The sequence below is a fragment of the Schistocerca nitens genome, chromosome 1 (assembly GCF_023898315.1).
Source record: "Schistocerca nitens isolate TAMUIC-IGC-003100 chromosome 1, iqSchNite1.1, whole genome shotgun sequence".
NCBI lineage: Eukaryota > Metazoa > Arthropoda > Insecta > Orthoptera > Acrididae > Schistocerca > Schistocerca nitens.
The window spans coordinates 17,490,139-17,513,101 of NC_064614.1; the positions used below are offsets into that span (position 1 = coordinate 17,490,139).

The 22,963-nt window shown below is 41.1% G+C and overlaps 1 protein-coding gene across 1 annotated transcript in view; it reads right to left on the bottom strand.

Annotated features, from left to right (window-relative positions):
* LOC126248515 (uncharacterized) overlaps positions 1-19,273 on the bottom strand; it is a 166,880-nt gene extending 147,607 nt beyond the window's left edge. Inside the window, exon 1 of the mRNA XM_049949569.1 lies at positions 19,151-19,273. Coding sequence (XP_049805526.1) covers positions 19,151-19,273 — 123 coding nt within the window. The remainder of the gene's footprint in view (positions 1-19,150) is intronic.
* Positions 19,274-22,963: the final 3,690 nt, after the last annotated feature.

The window sequence follows — 22,963 nt, forward strand, 5'->3', positions numbered from 1 at the left end:
ACAGAAGCCAATAGGCAGTTTGTCAACAAGTGGCCACGAAAGCCTCAACAATTTTGTATAACAAAAATATTTTCATAAGATCGAGTGAGTGTTGGTGGTGTGTGAGCTGTGTGACTGGAAAAAAAATTAATAAATAAAATAAACTGCTTTCACCACTAGTGAAGCGAAATCTGAATGTGTACTGATTTACGTACACGGTTTCATTACAAAGTCATTTAAAATGCTCTTATGAGCAACATTCCGGTTAGATAAACCGAACATGGACATCTGTCCTAAAAACATGGTAAATAACAATCCGAACAAAAAATAAAAAAAATTTTGAAAAATAGAAATATATAAACATAGGTATCTGTAATAAAAATGGAAATGAACTGTTATCTGGACAGTTCAGTAATGATTTCATGGTCAAGATAATGTAGCAGATTCTGAAAGTTTTGTATTGTCTCATGCTCATGTGACAGTATAAAATTTTAAATTTTGTTATTCAGTCATGGTAATATGAACTTATGTGCAAGTGTACCAGACCTCATTACTTGAAAAGTGTCATTTGCATATAGATTGTCTGTTAAGTACTGTGGAAAACTACTGACAGCAATCAGAACAGTGAAACGTGTTTCGCAGGAACTAGTGGACGCGTGAAGAACTGTGATTTATATTGTGAATAATGATGAACAGTGACAAAAACTGTGATCACGTAACCTTATGAACGCTCTCGGAGTGTCAAAGTTAGCAGTAACGCTATGAACGTTGAGTACTGCTGACTGTATTAATAATTAACTTGAACTGATGACCTTTAGTAGATTGATATGAAGCGTCTCCGCGTGCCAAATTTAATGTGACCGACAGTACAGCCAGCCGCGCGGCAAAACAATAATGCAACGTTGGCTACGCAGCGCGTCGCGAAGATATTTACATTCCGCTTAAGTGAACGAAGCACACTACGGACACTTGTATGATTAACGGTGCAGTGTTCAAAATGTGCACATTGTGATAAACTTACACGTGAATCACTACATTGTGTTGAACAGTGTCAAAATGCAGAACATACTCCAAAAACAGTCTAATTCCATCCGTGTGAATGCAAGTGAAATGGACGCTAATAAACTTTTCCACAGGATGAGAATAGTAATTATCTTGTCACTGATGCTTATATTTTGACATTTCATGTACCCGTCTTAAACTGAGGGACGTGGGAAAGGAGAAACAAGACCTGCTGCAGCGCCACTTATGATCCAAGCCGCGATGCAGCCGACGGCAGCCGACGCCCCACCGACTCGGCCGGGGGCGGTCCAGCAGCAGCCACTACCTGTCTGCGGTCCAACGGGTCGAGACGGGGGCGGCCTTCCGACGTCAGCAGCAAATTGTTATGACATTCGATAAATTATGATATACCACCATGAAAAAACATTCATTATCTCAGATGCTTACAACAGAGTCATAAATTTGCATTTTCCAGCATATTTTATTACAATCATGTCAAGCCTGACTGTTAAAAGTAGGTGTCTCTTATTTCTTGAAGCCCCTTGGACGGTTTTATTCCCGGTTTTCCGAGTCCAGTGAACCCAAATGGGGGGGATAGGTTAATCCGGGAAGTATCCGCAGCAATTTCCGAGATAATAGTCACTGAAATCACTTAAACTACTCGTTTCAACTATAATTTTATCATGTCTAAAACAACATTGAAACTAAACATTTGCATCTTGAGAGTAGCAAATCTACGTGGATTACGTGGACTGATAAAAAAAAATACCATAGATGAACTAATTTTTTTTTCTCAGCCCAAGGGGCATTGTAACATCCACGAGATAAATTTTTGGCTACAGTACGACGAGAGGAAATTATGCCTCTAACAGTTATAAACATTATCTATTCGACGTATGAAAAAACAGTGAAAACGCATGAAAATCATGATAAATATTAATTATTTATATAATATTCTATGATGTAATTGGACATATTGATGTATATCATACAAAGACAATGATAATTGTAAATTCCTTTTATGATCTGCGTTTGTCTTCCTTTGTTTTTACCTTTTGTTAGTTGACTTTTGTAGGTTTCGGACGCATATCAAACTGAGGTCTGTTACGAAACTGTAATTATTAATTATTACTTGGAAATAGAGTTCATTATTATTATAAACATGAGTGAATAATTATTTGTAACTTTAATTCCTCTCTCAGTAAGCATTATCTGTCTTAATTATTTCTTTCCGCTGCAAGCAGCGCAGCCATTGATGATAGCGATTTGTATCGCGTTTTTGTCTGTGTTTTCCTTAGAAACAAATCAAATGTTTGCTTGATGAAGTCTAAATAGTGCACAATACGAAAGTAGAGTTTCTGTAAAGTTTATTAAGCATTTAAAATACTTATTTGCTCTAACAATAGAAAGTCTCTATCAATTGTCTGCCGCCATCTTAAGAATTGTCTCAACGGCAAATTCAAATTACGCAACTCTGCAGATATAAATGCCGAACGTAATACAAATGTGTAAAAATAAATGTGCACCGGTGGTCCCGAACTCATTTTAATGAAAATAATTCGAATCAGATTGGTTCTTAAAAAACAGTGCTCATAGCACGAACGTTATAACTAACTTTTCTAGCTGATGTTTGGAGCCAAAATTAATTACGCACGAGTTGCGAAGAATATTATTTCAGGTAACACACGTCAGTGTTGTGCGCGGCTGATATTCGGTGGTTTTAATGATCATTTTGCTGAAGATAACTGCCTCCATCTTAATCAACATTTGTAAGGAATCTGTTGTATGAACTGTGATTTAGTGACACACAACTTACAGACAACACTTTAGCAACTTGATCAAATCTTTAGCAGGGAGAAAAATTATTTAGTAATTACTCAATGTAATAAAATAAGATTATCATTTCCATTTACAAATTAGTTAAATACCAAACCACTGAATAACACAGCGAACACCACATCGTACTACCTTTCTTGAATATTGGTGTGACCTTGGCTACTTTCTAGTCTTTGGGTACGGATCTTTCTTCGTGCGAACGGTTGTATATGATTGTTAAGTATGGAGCTAATGCATCAGCATATTCCGAAAGGAACCTAATTGGTATACAGTCTGGACCAGAAGACTCGCTTTTAATTAGTGATTTGAGTTGCTTCACTACTCCGAGGATATTTACTTCTACGTTACTCATGTTGGCAGCTGTTCTCTATTCGAATTCGGGAATATTTACTTCGTCTTCTTTTGTGATGGCATTTCGGAAGGCTGTGCTTAGTAAATCTGCTTTGGTAGCACTGTGTTCAATAGTATCTCCATTGTTGTCGCGCAGAGAAGGCATTGATCGTTTCTTGCCGCTAACATACTTCACATACGACCAGAATCTCTTTGGATTTTCTGCCAGGTTTCGAGACAAAGTTTCGTTATGGAAACTGTTACAGGCGTCTCGTATTGAACTCCGCACTAAGTTTCGAGCTTCTGTAAAGGAGCGCCAGTCTTGGGGATTTTGCGTCTGTTTAAATTTGGCATGTTTGTTTCGTGTTTCTGAAACAGTGTTCTAACCCTTTTTGTGTACCAAGGAGGAACAGCTCCGTCGTTTGTTACTTTATTTGGCATAAACCTCTCAATTGCTGCTGATACTATTTCTTTGAATTTAAGCCACATCTGGTCTGAACTTATATTGTTAATTTGGAAGGAGTGGAGATTGTCTCTCAGGAAGGCGTCAAGCGAATTTTTATCTGCTTTTCCGAATAGGTATATTTTTCTTTTATTTTTCGAGGATTTGGGGATTACAATATTCAGTCTCGCTACGACAACCCCGTGTTCACTAATCCCTATATCAGTTTTGATGCTGGTTATTAACTTAAGATTATTTGTTGCTAAGAGGTCAAGTGTGTTTTCAACCGTTTACTATTCGCGCGGGCTCATGAACTAACTGCTCGAAATAATTTTCAGAGAATGCGTTTAGCACAATTTCGGATGATGTTTTATGCGTACCTGCGGAATTAAACATGCATTTTCGCCAACATATCGAAGGTAAATTAGTCACCACCAACTATTATCGTATGAGTCGGGTACGTGTTTGAAATCGAACTCAAGTTTTCTTTGAACCTTTCAGCAACTGTATCATCTGAACTGGGAGGTTGGTAAAAGGATCCAATTATTATTTTATTCCGCATGCCAACAATGACCTCTGCCCATACTAACTCACAGTAAGTATCTATTTCAATTTCGCGACAAGTTAAACTAGTTCTAACAGCAACAAACACGCCACCGCCAACCGTGTTCATCCTATCTTTTCGGGACACTGTTAGGTTCTTCGCAAAAGTTCGGCTGAGCTTATATCCGGCTTAAGCCAGCATTCAGTGCCTATAACGATTTGATCATCAGTGCTTTCTATTAGCACTTGGAGCTCTGGTACTTTCCCAACACAGCTACGACAATTTACAACTGTTACACCAATGGTTCCTGTATCTATGTTCTCCCTGTGTTCAGCCTGCACCCTTTGTGACTGAAGCCCATCTTGTGTTTCCCCAAGACCCTCTAACCTAAAAAACCGCCCAGTCCACGCCACACAGCCCCTGCTACCCGTGTAGCCGCCTCCTACGTATAGTGGACACCTGACCTATTCAGCGGAACCCGAAACCCAACCACCCTTTGGCGCAAGTCGAGGAATCTGCAGCCTACACGGTCGCAGAACCGTCTGAGGCTCTGATTCAGACCCTCCACTCTGCTCTGTACCAGAGGTCCGCAATCGGTCCTGTCGACTATGCTGCAAATGGTCAGCTCTGCTTTCATCTTGCAAGCAAGACTGGCAGCCTTTACCACTTTTGTTAGCCGCTCGAAAACAGAGAGAATCTCTTCTGATCCAAAGCGACACACATCATTGGTACCAATGTGAGCAACCACCTGCTGTTGGCTGCACCCTGTGCTCTTCATGGCATCCGGGAGGACCCTTTCCACATCTGGATTGACTCCACCTGGTATGCACACTGAGTGCACAGTGGTTTTCTTACCCTCCTTGTCAGCCAAGTCTCTAAGGGGACCCATAACGCGCCTAACGCCGGAGCTCCAAACTACCAATAGTCCCACCCTCTGCAATTGCTTGGATCTTGCAGGCTGAGTGGTTTCCTCTGAAACAGGACAGGCTACAGCACCCGGCTCGGCGACAGCATCTGGTCACAGACAACACCTGGAACCTGTTTGTCAGACAAACCGGGGAGGCCTTACGTGCGGCCGCCTGGGAAGTCTTTCGCCGCCTGCTTCGCCCCGGGGCGACCTCCCACTCGACCACAGGTGAGCAGTTACTGGGCGAGCAGTAACTGGGTTGGCCACCGGTGAGGACCGGTGGGAGGACTCTGACGTGCTGGACGTCCGTTGGATCCCCACGGCCGGCCCACAACAGTGGTGCCCATCCACTGCAGGCTCAAACTGTGTAACCGAAGCCATCACAGCCTGAAGCTGTCAGCGAAGTAACACCAACTCGGCTCGCATCCGCACGCAACAATCGCAGTCCCTGTCCATACCAAAGACAATGGAAAACTAAACTATGCAGATCAACGGACTATCGGCACGTTCTGCGCAACTCTAATGTAGACCCTGACGAAAACGCACGAACTCTGTCTAGTAATACGCAGATATTCAAGAACCTAACTACCGAAGCACTCAGGTGAAACTAAATAATTTGCCCCTGATAAGGAACTTGTAATATATCACAAAATCGGTTTTCTTTCTGACGCAAACGAAAACGCGAGAAGTGTGGCTATTATATTTTAAATTTACACGTAGAAACTCAAGAAACTAAACTATTGAAGCACACAGATGATATAATAAAATTCGCTCCTAGTTAGGAACTCGTAAATGTCACAAAAGCGGTTTACTTATCTGTTGCTGTGACGGTCGCGGTCGGCTACTGCTGCCTGACTAACGCCAACAAGCGTTCTTACTCATATGAACATAAAACGCAAACCACGTTTTGTAAATGTAGGGTGTGTGTTGTGATATTCGCTATTTGTGACTTCATTAAAACAGCAAATACGAGTAGTTAATACTTTCAGCCAGAAGGCAAATACTTGTTTATAAATAATGATTAATGTATAATAAGGCGTCGCATAGCGACGGTGGAATTTTCTAAATAATGTTATTCGTCGTCTTTGGGCGGCAATATAAACAGAAAAATACGGATAGATATGCGTTCCTTCATTATTTTGTTCGCTGGAGAACAAATGAAGCCTTGAGCGCTAAAGACTTGTACTGTTTTTTCTTAAGATTTGTGGCGGTCTGATCTAATTTTTTTACTAAATAAATAAAAACGTGTTCCGTCTAAGTTTGAGTGAAGTGTAAGAAGAACTGTTATAACTTACCGTGACGACGCACGAGCGACTCAAAGAAGACAATGGCTATATAAAAGAGCGCTCAATGGACATGATACGGACATAAAAATCTACCGTCATTGTAGTAATAAGCTTAAGGTACGATATATGTTTTAGTTATAATAAATATTTGTTCTGGGAATACTTAATCATTTAGCAGTGCTCATTCCTATCATCTCCTCAGTATTATTTTCATTTTAATTATGCATTTTGCTAAGATTACAGACACCAAGATCAGCAGTCCAATGTGCGTGTTACATTGATAAAAAGAAAACTGTTTTATCGCCTTCTTGCATCAGCTCTAATATTCAATTTCCCTTTTGTGTGATGTTACAGTTGTTTTTGCGCCCTTAAGAACTTTCTGGTCCCTTAGGAAATTGTTTTGTCATAACAATAACTTCACAACCGGGTATGATCGTATCTACGATCATGAAGTAATTAGAAAGACGATAACGCAATTTCTTAATCAATAGCACGCTAGTTGTGACTGCCTCAAGCCACGCGAAACTGCAAGTAAAAACTATTCACATCTCATACTGCAATATTTTATGACAACGGTCAATCCATGGTTCTTACGCCAATTGTGATTGATAAAACAGTAAGCGAAATCTCAATTTCCAACTTTCCATTGAATAACAACATCACTTTTATTTTGTAACATCACACTTGGCGCCCGAAAAGGGACATGACCAAAAATTAGTTCAAATTCTTGGAAAATTTTCTATGTGCTTGTGTTAATAAATGTTCTGTCGTTTCATGTACACATCATCTGTCTGTGAGAATGACGGAGAATATGCTGGTCAATAACGCAGTTTAATTGTCGAGAGAAAGGAAATGAAAAGAGACATAGCGGTAACCAAGCTATCAAAAAGTAAGTCAGAATTTTGCATACGCAGTGTAGTGCTTCAGTAACAACGTTGCTTTTCCAAGTCGATCCACATCCTTTCTATCTCCTTCCCGCTATAGAAAATCTGCTTTATTTTATCTTTCAAAGTAAAATTCTTCGTAGTCTGATAATAGAAATTATTTCTCTCCATTGTTAGTATAACTATACTACATTTTCAACATGGTGGATATTTTGTGCAATTTGCAGAGAAGAGCATCTTCATTCATTTGTCTAAAACGTTTAGGTTCCATCTTGTCTTCTCGCCAGATAGAATTTCATTTGTTGCTCACGCGAGAACGGTGCTCTTAGCGGACTCACCACGTCACTGACAAACGACGAAAGCCTTGCGTAGCACGTGGTTTACTGACGAAAATGGCAGATAGTAAACAGAGACAGGTGACAACAGGAGACGGGAGTGAAGACGTTAACAGTATTCCATACCCTTTACGATCGCGAAAGGTGGGTTCCCGCGTGGAAACTGAACTAACTATGCCTGTATCTGGGGAAAGTGACCCTAACGTCCAAACTCTTCCCGCTGCAGCTACAAATGACCTCGGTGCGTTAATGGAAATGCTGTAACAACAGTTTGACGCAGTAAATGAAACTATAAAAACACAAAATGAGACTGTCAACACCCGATTAGATGCTGTAAGCGAATCAGTAAAAACACAGGTAGGCACAATCAAAACAGATCTGCATAAAGAAATTACGGCTGGATTAAACACCCATTTGGGTGACGTGCAAACTAAGATCAGTGATCAAATTCAGAAAATGCAGAAACAGGTGAAATGTGAAATAGCTGAAGTATCTGGAACATTAAACACAAAAATTCAGGCAGCTACCAAAGAAATAAACTCAGTTAGAAATACGGTATCTGACATTGAAAGTGTAGTAGAGGATCTGTCGAGGCAGATAGACTAAATCAGTATCGAAGAACAGGTTCAGAGCACCGTGGAAGCACACGCGGAGGCATTGTTGGAACACTACGGTGAATGGATAAAGGGTAAAGATATTTTTATCGAAAAGAAGGTCATGGAGGAGCTTAGGGAGACTGTCAAGGATGTAACATATGAAATCTTAGCTGCTCCTGGTAATTCGGGTGACACAGTGGTTTCTGAATTGGGACAGATTCGGAGGACACTTACACGGGATCTTCCTGAGTGGAAGAAGCAAGTAGTGGACGAGGTCAGAATGCTGAGAAACTGGGTAGAAAATCCGCATACGCAAACTATAGGGAACAACTCTACAGACGGTGACGAGTGTCAGTCAACTCCTTATGGTTCACCGCCTGATTACATGCAAAACAACGGTTCTGTTGAGCCTCGAGTGGGGAAAATAAATGATCCGCCCACAATTGTGAGTTTAATTCAAGAGGAAAGTGTGATTAAGCATCGCACTTTTCCTGTTTTTCATCCGCAGAAGCGAGAAATACACCCCATCGTGTTCCTAAAGAATTTTTCCGGCATATTTCCCAGGAGCTGGACAAACAGACAGCGTATTCAGTTCGTCACTGGCTTTATTTCCGGTGATGCAGCATTATGGGGAACGGAAATTGTAGACACGTGTAGGAATTATGAAGAGTTTGAGAAAATGTTCTTGGCAAAATTTTGGAGTAATGGGGTAGGGCCTACAGCAAAGATTAAGGAAGGAGGTGTATGGTGCGGAAATTTTCAATGAGAAGCATGGACGTCTCCGGCGATACTTCGAGAAGTATCTAGCAAAAATTAAATTCTGGGATTCTCCGATTTCTTCGAAGGACGTAATTATGATTCTCAAAAGCAAACTCCCTGTGTCTATTAGAGAGAAACTAGTAAATGTGTCCGAAGAAGACAAGGATGCATTCCTTTCTGTGCTGGATTCCTTAGATTTAATTAGCGAGGATGTGCGCTCCAAGGTTGGCAGCGGCAAATTCTTCCCTGGCAGCCAGCAGAATGCATCGCACGCGGACAACAATGCGCCGAAGGAGAGAGTGCGCTACTGCGACCGCTGTTGCCAACCTGCCAGCCGTTATGAAAACGCAAACGGCAATAACTTTAAACGGAAGCAGAAAACCAATTACAGTAATCAGCAGAGATACCACCCAATTTACAACCACCAGGTACAACATCAGTACGGAAACCCACCCTTTAATTCTGCGCCTGAGCAGTATGGAAATTCTCCACAAACGATTGGTAATTTTTCAAATGGGCCAGTGTACAATCAAAGTTATAGGTCGAAAAATAGCAAGTGGCATGGGCAAGGCGGAGGCCACCCAGCACAACATCAGAACAACTTTTCACAGGATAGAGGACCGCGGAACAATTTTCAAAAGGCACCAAATGCGAACTTTCCTTCACAAGGAAATGGTTTTGCCGGCAACCAAAAGATCGGGCGACATCATCCGTCTCAAGTATTCTATTCACAAGTGAGTGCACCCAGTGGATTTTACCCCTTTACACCGGCATTTGTACCACATAACCAGCACCAATATGAAACGGAACAAACAATTAAGGCCATAAATGACAAACAGACTAAACATCCTGCGGAAAATTAGAGGCTGCGCCTTTCAGCCTCCTAGAGGTCGCTGCCGGTTCCAGTGGGGTACTAACGAATACTCTGATTCTGAGTATGTTAATGCGATACGGTACGACCATGAGACCGACTTACGAGATGACCTTGCACCTGACATAGAAGCTCAAGACATTAATGACATTTATGATGAACAGGTCCAGGCTTCGATTAAGATTTCTATTGCCAACATTCCTTCCATAGCCGTTGTTGATACAGGAGCAAACATCAATGTCATGTCACCATGTCTCTTCAGACAGGTGTCTTCTGTCTCAAAAGTTTTATCATTGCCGATTCAGGGTTGCTCCATATCGGGAGTGATTGGTCTATTGAAACAGAGAGTTAGTTTACAGACACAGCCTCAACTGCAGATAGAATCTGTTTTGGTTTCTTACTTCTTGCGTACTGGAAATTTCCTTGTGTGAACTGTTAACGATAAGTATTGTGTTGAACAGCGCACTGACTACATGGTAACGGCTACTACATGTAAACTTTAAGTATTAAATGTTAAGTATGGAAAAATTGTTTATAGTGATGGACATTGAACTGATATTTCTTCAACAAGCTGTAGCAGGAAATTGAGGTTGCACCAAGAATTTCAATTTAACTATAAGTTAGTAAACACAAAAAAAGTGATTGCCCGGAGCTATATAAATATGTAATGGTGAGAAATGGAGGAGGGTGCGTAAATAAGCACTTCTCTCAAGGTACAAGACGATTTATAGATTTATTTTTAGTAATGTAAGTACTTGAAGTTCTGTTGTAAAAGCCCGAATTACCTGCTTAAAAAAATACGTGTTCAAAACGTCCAGACAGTGAACAGGAGTGGAGGAAATATCTTAGCTTAAAGTTCAGTTAAAGCGTACTGTTAAATGAGGAAACAAGTGGTAACCCACATGTGTTCACGCAAGGAGACAATAAGCTGTAGTAAACTAAGTTAGGTGAAATACAGTACAAATAGAGGCAAACCATGAAGCATCAATAATGTAGCGTAAGTACTCCACGAGGCCATTAATTGCTACGAAAGTAAACTATTTCCCTGTGATCTGAGCCCAATCTAAAGAGTATATGAGGAATGTTAGCTGACGAATTGATTTCAGTAGAATCAAGGTACTAAATAACCACACAGCAAGCCCCCTGTATCATAAATAAGTCCAAGTAAAGATCTTCAGAAGATTTGTAGTATAATCTAGCTACCATTCAATACCCTAATTGAAGGCTAATCTAAAGAACAAGCAATGCAGTGATATTTGAACTTCATACGACTATAACCAGAGTAAGACGTAGAAGTAGCAAAGCATGCTGTAATGAAAGAGGTTGAAATTTATATATGTGCCTATGTTTATTACGATAATTTTATTTACATGCAGATTTTATTGCAAAAATGTCTCCTAAGACACTCCTCTAATGAAATCCATTTTCCTTGTGCCCGTTCCTTTTGATCCTGGTTCATTAACCCAGACCAAGGGTCGACTTGTAAAAGGCACGTGTGCTTGGAGGCAAAGCAGTGCTTATGGCATATGAGACACGTAGCGCCATGAACTTCGCTAGCTTTGGTAATGTTTGTTATGGACAGGTTGCGTAAACCCAGTGAAATGTGGGTAATTCTATTCATGCGAAAAATAGTACACACTCGTTACCCTATTTTTTTTAACAGAGAACGGCTGCTGAGTACATGAAGCGAAGAGGGAGACCTATTGTTATCCAGTCTGCCCTCAAATATTAAAAAAAAAATTTGGCAAGCACAAAGGAAAGCACAAAAGAAACGATTCAGCGTTAAATGCGTACTCATTAAGTAGTAGATATGCTACGTGGCAGTAGAAAATGATCTTGGGTGCACTAAAGAATAAATGCAACGAGTGTTGCGGAATCTGTATTTTCATAATGAGGAGATGAGCCCTTAAAGAAAGTTTGAAAGAATATTTTTAGATTCATTAGTAAAAGTAAACCTTGAGATATAAAGAGTCCATTCACAAAGCAGTTGTTCACTGCACTTAACAAAAGGAGTGACCATTAATTGTAAATATTAGCTCGTAAGTGATCTTTTGTAAATAGTAGAATATAAGTCTTTCTGTACCAATGGAGGAAACCTGCAAAATTGATTGTTTTGTAAATGAACTCTATCGGCGAAGGAACTAAGCACGAATGCTGTGTGAAGATGCACACTAAAGTGCGACGTGCATAATAAAAATAACTGTTCACTGTATATTAGTGGTAGTGTTGTACTGCAAGTGTAAAAAGAAGTCAAGGCTACAACAGGTGCAACGCAAAGTTCCGTGTTGTTCTAAGTGCAGCGACAGCTAAAACATTCGTCGTCACTTACCTGTGAGCCTCATGGGAGGCAGTTGACAGAGAAGTATGGAGGCAGCTTCAGTGTCCGGCTCCTCCGATGGAAAACGCGCGCGAGGTGTTTGTATCGATGCACTCGTGTGATACGAAGTTCACAAAAAAAAGAGCGATCGACGACCGGCAGCTCTGTTACAGCTTACAGCCTGAGCGCGAACGGATACTGAGTATTGGAGCTCACGCAACACTGTGCAGCCCCTGTGAGTGGCTGACGTGTGGGTGACGAAGCAATCCAAACTTTAAACTGCTAACCGCCATGACTTCAATCGTACATATTGGAGGAAAGACATTTGCACACTTGTGTGACTACATTTTCATACGTAAATTAAGCAATTTTCTTGAGTTGAAGTTAAGATGAGTGAGAAGTAGATTGTTAGATTACTCAGACCTTAAAGCCATTAATACCGGCACTCCTGAACACTGCTAAAATGAATTATAATCCTGTCTCTTGATGGACAAAGAAAATGAATGTGCACTATAGGAAGACCCTGAACTCCAGACCAGTCCCGATCCTTAACAAATGTATCCAATAGGTTGTAAGTTATACTAATAATTTTCCACTTCTTCTGTTTCATATTGTAAATAAAAACCCGGGAAGCCACCTGAATTCCTGGCACCACAGTGGAAAGGACAGATGTACTGCATGATGAATGCCGTAGACAGCTAACACGGAAAGTGAAAGCATCACCAAGTGTAGTGCTACGCTATTAAACTGTAATTGAACCACAATGAGTCAACAGATGCTCGAACATTGTCCACTCTAGTTTAGTGAAAATAAGCACTCACTGTACTCATATATTAGTTGTTAAGCTCAAGAGAATGTAATTTCTGGATTCTATCGCCTGAAGTGTGAAATGAACGTTCACTTATTGTTATAAGCAAATATGGACCAAACTTAAATATGCACATAAATGTTAATCTTGGTATTATGGAATGAAGTGACTGATGAACAAAGAGTGAAAAACTTTATTTTGAAAAATGATAATTATCTGATATATGTTTATAAATGTAATTTCAATTTATGTACTTTGTACGCCAGTAACATTATGTAAATGTCACACCAAAAATCACGAATATCTCATGAGGACATGAGGATCGAGGTAATCCTTCGGCATTCCCTCTCTCCTCATGGGAGGCAATGTGATATTCGCTATTTTTGACTTCATTAAAACAGCAAATACGAGTAGTTAGTACTTTCAGCCAGAAGGCAAATACTTGTTTATAAATAATGATTAATGTATAATAAGGCGTCGCATAGCGACGGTGGAATTTTCTAAATAATGTAATTCGTCGTCTTTGGGCGGCAATATAAACAGAAAAATACGGATAGATATGCGTTCCTTCATGATTTTGTTCGCTGGAGAACAAATGAAGCCTTGAGCGCTAAAGACTTGTACTGTTTTTTCTTAAGATTTGTGGCGGTCTGATCTAATTTTTTTACTAAACAAGTAAAAACGTGTTCCGTCTAAGTTTGAGTGAAGTGTAAGAACTGTTATAACTTACCGTGACGACGCACGAGCGACTCAAAGAAGACAATGGCTATATAAAAGAGCGCTCAATGGACATGATACGGACATAAAAATCTACCGTCATTGTAGTAATAAGCTTAAGGTACGATATATGTTTTAGTTATAATAAATATTTGTTCTGGGAATACTTAATCATTTAGCAGTGCTCATTCCTATCATCTCCTCAGTATTATTTTCATTTTAATTATGCATTTTGCTAAGATTACAGACACCAAGATCAGCAGTCCAACGTGCGTGTTACATTGATAAAAAGAAAACTGTTTTATCGCCTTCTTGCATCAGCTCTAATATTCAATTTCCCTTTTGTGTGATGTTACAGTTGTTTTTGCGCCCTTAAGAACTTTCTGGTCCCTTAGGAAATTGTTTTGTCATAACAATAACTTCACCACCGGGTATGATCGTATCTACGATCATGAAGTAATTAGAAAGACGATAATGCGATTTCTTAATCAATAGCACGCTAGTTGTGACTGCCTCAAGCCACGCGAAACTGCAAGTAAAAACTATTCACATCTCATAATGCAATATTTTATGACAATGGTCAATCCATGATTCTTACGCCAATTGTGATTGATAAAACAGTAAGCGAAATCTCAATTTCCAACTTTCCACTGAATAACAACATCACTTTTATTTTGTAACATCACAGTGTGTGTGCTGCCATAGAAATAGAATGGTGTGTTTTAAAGCAGTTCCAGAGAATTAAACAGCACTCGCATAGAGCATGTGCAAAAACATGTTAACTGCAAAATGTATAATAGAAATACTTGGTGAATCCGTTGCACAGAACTGTATACCAAGTAAGATTTCGCTGCATTTCGTGTTTTATTGACTTTAAAATCCTTTCATTAATGTTCCTGTGAAGGTAAAAACGAAGAGCTTTCATAAATTTTCTGAACCGTAAAAGAAAAACTGTTTATTTAACTTCCAGGCAACCCCTTGGGTGACAGATCGCCAGAGGCCAGTGACGTTTACAGCATTCGACGCCGTGTGCACTGTCAGACGTGCAACCGCAGTGTTGGCTGTGAATGGCAGCAGGAGGAGGAACTGGAGGTATCCTCCAATGGTGAGCGCAGGATGAGGCTCCGCAGCGTGGTTCATTTGCTTACTCGACGAGAAACTCACAACAGTGCTACAGTGCAAGTGGTGTTGATACAAAGCAGAGCAATGGCAGCGATAAACAATGCAAACATTGCATTGTGTCTACAACAATAGTTACCGAAGATGGCATTTCCTCAAAAAGGAGCACAATGAATTTCGCAGAGTGAGAGAGAAGTGAAACATGAAACGTTAGCGTTTCTGCAAGATGAGTCAGTGGAATGTGTCGTGTCGTATACGCTCGACTGTGTAGACAATGTACTTGAGTAGTATAAAGATTCAGGTACATGCTTAACAAGTAAAAGTAATACTGAAACAGTTTTCGAGCCATGTAGTTCATCATCCTTTTCAGGCAGGGAGCCACAAATACCGTCTCCAGTGAAATGTGGTAGAGTGGAGCCATTGTCCAAGGAGTTGGTACTAGACATAATTACGTACACGGAAGATCATCCGCAGCATAGTAAAAAAAACAATCGTGGCCAGATTTCGAATAAACATGCGGCAATATGACCGTGTAGTGCATGAGAACAACTATGGATATTCAAAGGAGGGCAAGGCGCACTTGTTACAAAAACTAGCGTTTGCCTGCTTCAAGAATGTTCGATACAATTTAAAGAATGTCCACGATAGTGGCCTACTACGTTGTGCACATCAAACTGCGAGCGACATAGATTAAAGTGATTTCAAGGGAAGCAGTGGAATTTTGCATAACTTCAAACACTGCTATAGAAAGGGTAGATCTAATATAACGAAATTTTATATAAAGCGTTAATCTGGCGGTGCACAGCAAACTGCGAAATCGGCCCGAAAATTTGTACATGAGATAAACAAACTTATCCCATCATTTAACAAGGAATTTGTTTTCAACTTCGACCAGTCGGGATTTGAAGAGGAAATGCGTATGAAAGAAACCCTGGAAATCAGAAGTACCAATAGAATTGTATCAAGAGCTACTTACATCAATGCCTTAATGCATTCGTATACAATTATACTGACTGCTAATCTGGATGGTAAATTTGCTGGAACGTTGTTTATTGTGTTGCGAGAAGTTGTAGGTACTCTGCCCCTACGATTCTTTCTCGTGTGCGTGATCTTGCAAGGTCAGTAGGGAATATTTACGTCACAGCAAGCAAGGGTGAGGAAATGGGCGTAAGAGAAGTACAACTATGGTATTAGCACCGGTTTTGGTCAATAGCTCGTGAAAATAATTTGCTTCTGTTTGATTCCTGGTCTGTGTATGAAAATTGTACTGCTGATTGTTTTTTTACCGTGTATATATAAAACATGTTATCGCACTATCTGTAACTACCTTTAAAGGATAACCTGTTTCACGATAACCTCCACAACTGGTTGTTTTGTATTCGATTGCGTTCCATCACATTCCATCAGTTCTCATCACCCCGTTACACCAATGTGATTCTATTTGCATTCTTTAAGAGTGGATACCTAGCTGAAAGTCATGCATGGTTTGTAACTTCCAAGGCGTTTGCCTTCGATTTTGTTGGCGTGAATCTTTGTGATCACTGTGGCGAGCCATTTTTCATTCGGTGTTCATGGCGCAAGTTAATGGTTTGTTTTGAAATTTCTTGAGTGCGAACGAGGTCCATTTTCTGTAGTGTAATACATACATCTCGTAGAAGGTTGATCTCTGCACCTCCCGGACATCCATTTTCTGTCATTCTCCTGCTACGCATTTTGAGTCATAAGCAGCTAATATTTATCCTGTCATATTTAATAACACAACACATAAAAAAGTCTTACTAAAGAATCAACTTGCGACCTCACACTCAAGGGCTTCCTTTTTAGTGCACGCAACCAGTACCGAGCACAGAGAGAGGCCGCATCAGGGAAACGAGGAAATCTGTAAGTCATCTGAAGATGGATTTGTAATAAACCCGAAACGGTTAATGGCTAGAGTCAAACTTTTTAAATGGGGCTTTTGGCTGTTTGTTGGTTAAAGTATAGACCTTATGCAAGGTGATAATGACTGAACTATATGAAAAGGAATGTAAATTAGTTACAAACTACGGCATACACACACTTTATTCAACGTGGAAACGTCACTACAGATATTCGGATTTAGGTTATGACGTGTTCAATACGCCTGCCATGATTTTCTATGATGTTGCGCAGATGAATAGCGAAATTCTGCATGACCCGCTGAGGCGTCGGAACATCGATGCTGTCGATGACCTCCTGAACAGCGGTTTTCAGCCCAGCAATGACTTGGGGGTTATTGCTGTACACCCTGTCATTAACACTGACCCACAAAAAGGAGTCGGTTGTGTTGAGATCCGGAGAATATGGTGGCAAATCGAAGCCCATGCCCGTGGCCTCTGTGTACCCGAGAACCAAAATGCTGTCTAAGAATTTTTAGCATATTGCAGCCCCATCAGCAACTGTGGTAGACTAATATTTTGAAGAATCAGCCTCAGTTGCACAAATTTTCGGGTCTTTACTAGGTTTCGGCTAAATAAATATAGCCGTCTTCAGAAGCATAAAATTACTATAACATGCCTGAGTAAGACACAGTCAACATTGGAATTAAAACGTATAGTACTGTGGTACCATGTCGAATGAAAAATACTTAACTGAAGTCCAGCCCCGGCATTTCTTCACCACGCGGTCGGTTGGAAGCAGCAAGTAGGTTGGCAACATAGTAATTTTATGCTTCTGAAGAAGGCTAGATTAATTTAGCCGAAACCTGGTAAAGACCAGAAAATTCGTGCAACTGAAGCTGATTCTTCAAAATATTTCAAAATGCCGTCCCCAAAGTGCTCCTTCAGGACATTAAACACCCTCCTGCTTCGATGTGGTCGAGCTCCGTCTAGCAAGAACCATGTCTTTTCGAAATCGGGGTCACTTTAAATATTAGGGATGAAATCATGTTCCAAAACCTTCACGTACCGTTCGGTAGTCACCGTACCATCAAGGAATATCGCACCGACTATTCCGTGACTGGACAGTGCACATTTACCCGTTGAGGGTGAAGAGACTTCTCGACCGCGAAAAGCGGATCCTCAGTCTCCCAAATGCGTCAATTTTGCTTATTGACAAACCCATCTACATGAAAGTGGGCGCATATTGACTCCCATCACCATCCGCGGCCAACCGTGAAGTTTGAACGTCCTAACGCAAACTGTTCAGAAGTTATTACGATTTTACAAGGCATGTTTTTTTTTTGTAAGTGCTAAGATATCTCAATAATTTTATTTTTACATGAAAGCCTGTACCTTAATCTACGCACTGACGCTATTACAGTCTGATTCTTCCTTATTTACGCTGTATACTGAGTGTTTAAGATACCTCCGATAATCGTGAGTCCCACCGACTGTGAAGTATGGGCTGTTGTAAGGTTTCTTAGTGCTAAAGGCCTAAAACCGATCGATATTCATCGTGAGATCTGTGCAGTTTACGGAGAAAACATTATGAGTGATGGAATGTTAAGAAAGTGGATGAGAGCATTTAAAGATGGCCGCACAAATGTGCATGATGAACAACGGAGTGGGTGTCGTTCGGTCGTTAATGAAAGTCTGGTGCAGGAAGTGGACATAAAGGTGAGAGAAAACAGACGCTTTACGATTTCCTCCTTGCGGGATGACTTTCCTAATGTTTCTCGTAGTGTTTTGTATGGTATTGTGATCGAGCACTTGAATTATCGAAAATTGTGCGCACGTTGGGTACCGAAAATGTTGACGTATGTGCACAAACACAAACGTTCAGACAGTGCATTGACTTTCCTTGAGCGGTACCAAAACGACGGTGATGATTTCTTAAGCCAAATTGTTACGGGCGATGAAACACGGGTGGCCTACGTCACACCAGAATCAAAGCAACAGTCCATGGAAGTTGAGCAAGGGCATCGTTTTGCTGCAAGACAATGCCCTTCCGCACGTGGCGAATCAGACAGAAGATCTCATCACATCTTTTCGATGGGAAACTCTAGATCATCCTCCGTACAGCCCCTATCTTGCGCCCAGTGACTACCATCTGTTCCTGCACTTGAACAAACACCTGGGTGGTCAGCGTCTTCAAGATGATGACGATGTCAAAACAGTGGTGATGCAGTGGTTAACAAGTCAGGCGGCAGACTTCTATGAGGAGGGTATTGAAAAACTGGTACAACGTTATGACAAGTGCCTCAATATTGACGAAAATTATGTAGAAAAGTAGATTAAGGTACAGGCTTTCACATAAAAATAAAATTATTGAGATATCTTAGCACGACTTATTTTTTAATTTCAAAACGGTACCTACTTAAAAAATACCCCTCGTATGTCGTATAGTTCAATATCTGTGACCCTATAACTAGTGTGTGAAGTTTGTGTATGAGGTGGGGGTGCACGTACAGAGAGAGGCGTCCAGTAACTTGAATGGCTCGGATATGACACGCCCCCTACCTGCAGCGCCGGGTCGCGCCACGCGGAGCTGTGGCAGTAGTAGAGGACGAGGAGCAGCAGCGCCGAGGCAGCGAGCAGCGGCCCGACCAGCCGCGGGCGGAGCTGTGGGCCCGCAGGGTGCATGCCGCCGACTGCCTGCTCTCTGCACGCCGACGTGGACAGCGCAGGCGGCGCCACGGGGAAAAAAATAAGGAAGCGTCTGCGTAACCGTAACCTCAACAGCGTCAGATGACGCACACCGGCGAGATAGCCACAACGCAACACCCCCCTCCCCCTCCCCTTCCCCCACTCCACCCCCCTCCACACACACACACACACCAGACTGCCATTTACGTGCAGGGTTACACCTGGTCCTGCACTCGAGCGTGAGTCGAACGGATTGAGCAGACCGCGTCACAGCTCGAGAAATCTCGGCTGCCGCTCGAGCTTTCGATCGCCACACGATTTAACTACTTGTTGGTATTAAATGAAACAACAAGTTTACTGTTACCAGTCACCGTTTTATTTATTTCCACGACGCGTTTCGAAGGTTTAAACCTCCATCATCGGGTGGATTTACATTAGTAAGTATTACATTTGTGTGTGTGTTGTGTTACGAATTTTGGAGGAACTTGTGGCACTGCCTAGTGGAGAAACGAGACGCTATTTCAGAATATGGTTTAGGATTACTTTTGACGAAAAATTAAACTGATATCTAATGGTAAGCATTAAATAAGTAAACAACAGTAGTACCTTCAGTGATCACAGGTTCCTTTTGCTGTCGTAACACATCACATGTATACTGCCACATTTGTAAACAAATATGGCGTCTGGAATCAGCTGGGTACAAGGTTCGTATAGCAGAAGTGAAGACATAATCGCAAAGTGCAAAGAATATACATCATAACAATATTATTACAGAATAATTGCTTTAAGCATTTGGCGGTGTTTGTTTTGAGGTGTCAAATATATGTGTGTGTACTTCAGGTGGTATATAAATCCAATTCTGACAAGTTAAAACAGCAAACATTCGTACTCGTTTATACAACCAGGTGAAATGTTAAAATGGCTTAAACTTCATACTTATTGATAACAATTAGGTGAAATGTTACAGACTATAATTACAATGATCATATTGGCTACAACAGTAAAATCATACATACATTACACTCTTTGATTGGGGTTATAAACAGATGTGAAGTGAGGGGCTGGAGGCAGAAGGAGAGGTAGAGAGAGAGAAAAAGTGTGTGTGTGTGTGTGTGTGTGTGTGTGTGTGTGAGTGAAAGGCAGAGGGAGAGAGAGAGAGAGACAGAAGAGTGATTATATGAGAGGAAACATTTACATGGCAAGGAGTCTTAAGATTGCATGTTGCATATATTAGCTGCCTAAAGGTTGGGGTAATACATTGGTTAATGCTATAAAATATGCAGATAGATATACATTTGTGCCAGTAGTTGATGTACATACAGTTTTAAGCTGACAAGGGGTACAAGCTGTTGGTGTGATGAATTATCTGTGAATGAGGTCAATCTCTTGTACTCTTGGCAGCTGTCAATATTTATGGTAAATATTAGGGGTGTGTGTGTGTGTGTGTGTGTGTGTGTGTGTGTGTGTGTGTAAGTGTGTGTGTGTGTGTGTGTGTGTGTGTGTGTGTCTGTCTGTCTGTCTGTGTGTGTGTGTGTGTGTGCATTTTTAAGAGTGTAGGCAGTTGCTGGAAACGGAGATGATACTATTGTAAAAATTGTCATTTTTGTCATTTAAGATAGATTCTGGTTGTTTCATTTGATGTTTGTATATTTGGAGTGTTTCAAGGATGTCTAGTTTTCTGCCTTTTGGTTGGATGTGTAAGATGCTAATACTTGTGTTGTTAACATGGTGTTTTGTTTCATGCAGGTGGGTAGCTATTGCTGATGTGTGGTATCTTTTGTTTTTTAGTGCTGCCATGTGTTCCTTGAACCTAATCTCAAATGATCTGCCTGTCTGGCCTATGTAGAAGCAGTCACAGTCCAAACATTCAATTTTGTACACACCTGTGTGATGAAGTGGGTTTCGTGTGCCGATGTTGTGGGGTAACTTCTGTCCAATCTTGTTGTCTGTTGTAAAGGATATGCTTATGCCTTTCCGTTTGAAGACATTGGCAATCTGGTATGAAATGTTACCCAGAAAGGGGATTGCAAGGAAGATGTACTATCTCGAGGAGCATTGTTTCCGATCGTACACAGATCACAGTTTGACAGGAAGCGAATTAAAACACGATTTAACAACTTGTTGGTACTACTTGCAGGAGCATTGTTTTCGATCATACACAGATCACAGTTCTGCAGGAAGCGAATTAAAACGTTTCCCTTCCTAACCAAAAAAAGATGTCAAAATTCTCGACAAAGGGACCTACACTCAGTCGCAAAAGTATTCGGACAGCACGTAACGGCGCATAATTTTGCAGTTTGCCGCATGAACAAATACAGAAATTGCACTTTGTAATGTATTTGGGACTCTGTCGCAACGTGAAACACGCGTCAAATACGAAGAATTGTTATTGGACATGTGTCTGTTACGTAATATTTCCTGAAAACGGCATAGGAAGGTGCAACAAAAGTATTCGGACAAAGTCGGACAACGTGAGAGAATAGTTCATTCCGAGACGCACAGAGGGTGAAGCGACTGCAGTGTATCCGAAATTTCCGCGAGACGATAGCGATGATTAGTAAACACGTATCGCGAACCTGTGCAGGTCGACGATGGGACGCAGAGGGAAGTGTTCCACGTTCGAGCAAAGTTGTCGTTTATCATCACGCGAAGGGGAAAACCTGCAGGGAAATTGCCGCAATAGTGAACATGAAGAAAAGTACAGTTCACGACATTATTAAACGGTTCGAGAAAGAAGACCGATTGGAATTCCGTTGCAGTACAGGACGGCCACGGACATTTTCACAGACAGATGAACGTGTGATTGTGCGAAAGGTACAACACAATCCGAAAATATCTGCCACACGAATTGCAAGTGAGGTGGAGGGAGACCTTGGAATAAAAGTTCATCCCGAAACCGTGCGGGGAGTACTATTACGATCGCAGTGCCATGGTCGAGTGGCACGGCGAAAGCCATTCATAAATGCAGTGACCAGAAGAAACGTATGCAGTTTGCGAGGGAATACGCCGAATACGATCAGGCTTGGTGGAATCGGGTGATATTTTGCGACGAATGTAAATTTGCATTATGGCAAAGCGACGGAAAGGCAAACGTCCGGCGAAAGACCAGTGAAGAGCTGAATCCCAGGAACCTCAAACCAACAGTAAAGTTTGGAGATGGGAACATCATGGTGTGGGGATGCATGTCCGGCAATGGTGTGGGTGATTTGGTGTTCATTGATGATACGATGAACAAGGAAGCGTATTTGAATATAGTGCAAGGACATTTGAAGCAGAGTGCACGACATCTAGGTATTGCGAACAACTTTCATTTTTATCAGGATAATGATCCCAAGCATGCCGCGCATATTGTACAAATGTGGTTGCTCTTCAATTGCCCGAAAGTATTGCATCCCCCTCCCCAATCACCAGACCTTACCCAATCGAACATTTGTGGGATAAATTGAAACGGACCCTCCGCGCGGACAACATCTATACGAAGGAGACCTTCAAAGAGAAACTGCGCTAAGAATGGGCAAATATAGGCCCAGATTTCACGAAAAAACTCGTGGAAAGTATGCCTAGTAGATTGGAAGAGGTATTGAAAATGAAAGGTGGACCCACAAGGTATTGACATTTTCGTCGTACAACTTATGAACATTTATTGGACAGTGTCCGAATACTTTTGTAGCAGCAGGGTGTGCAGGA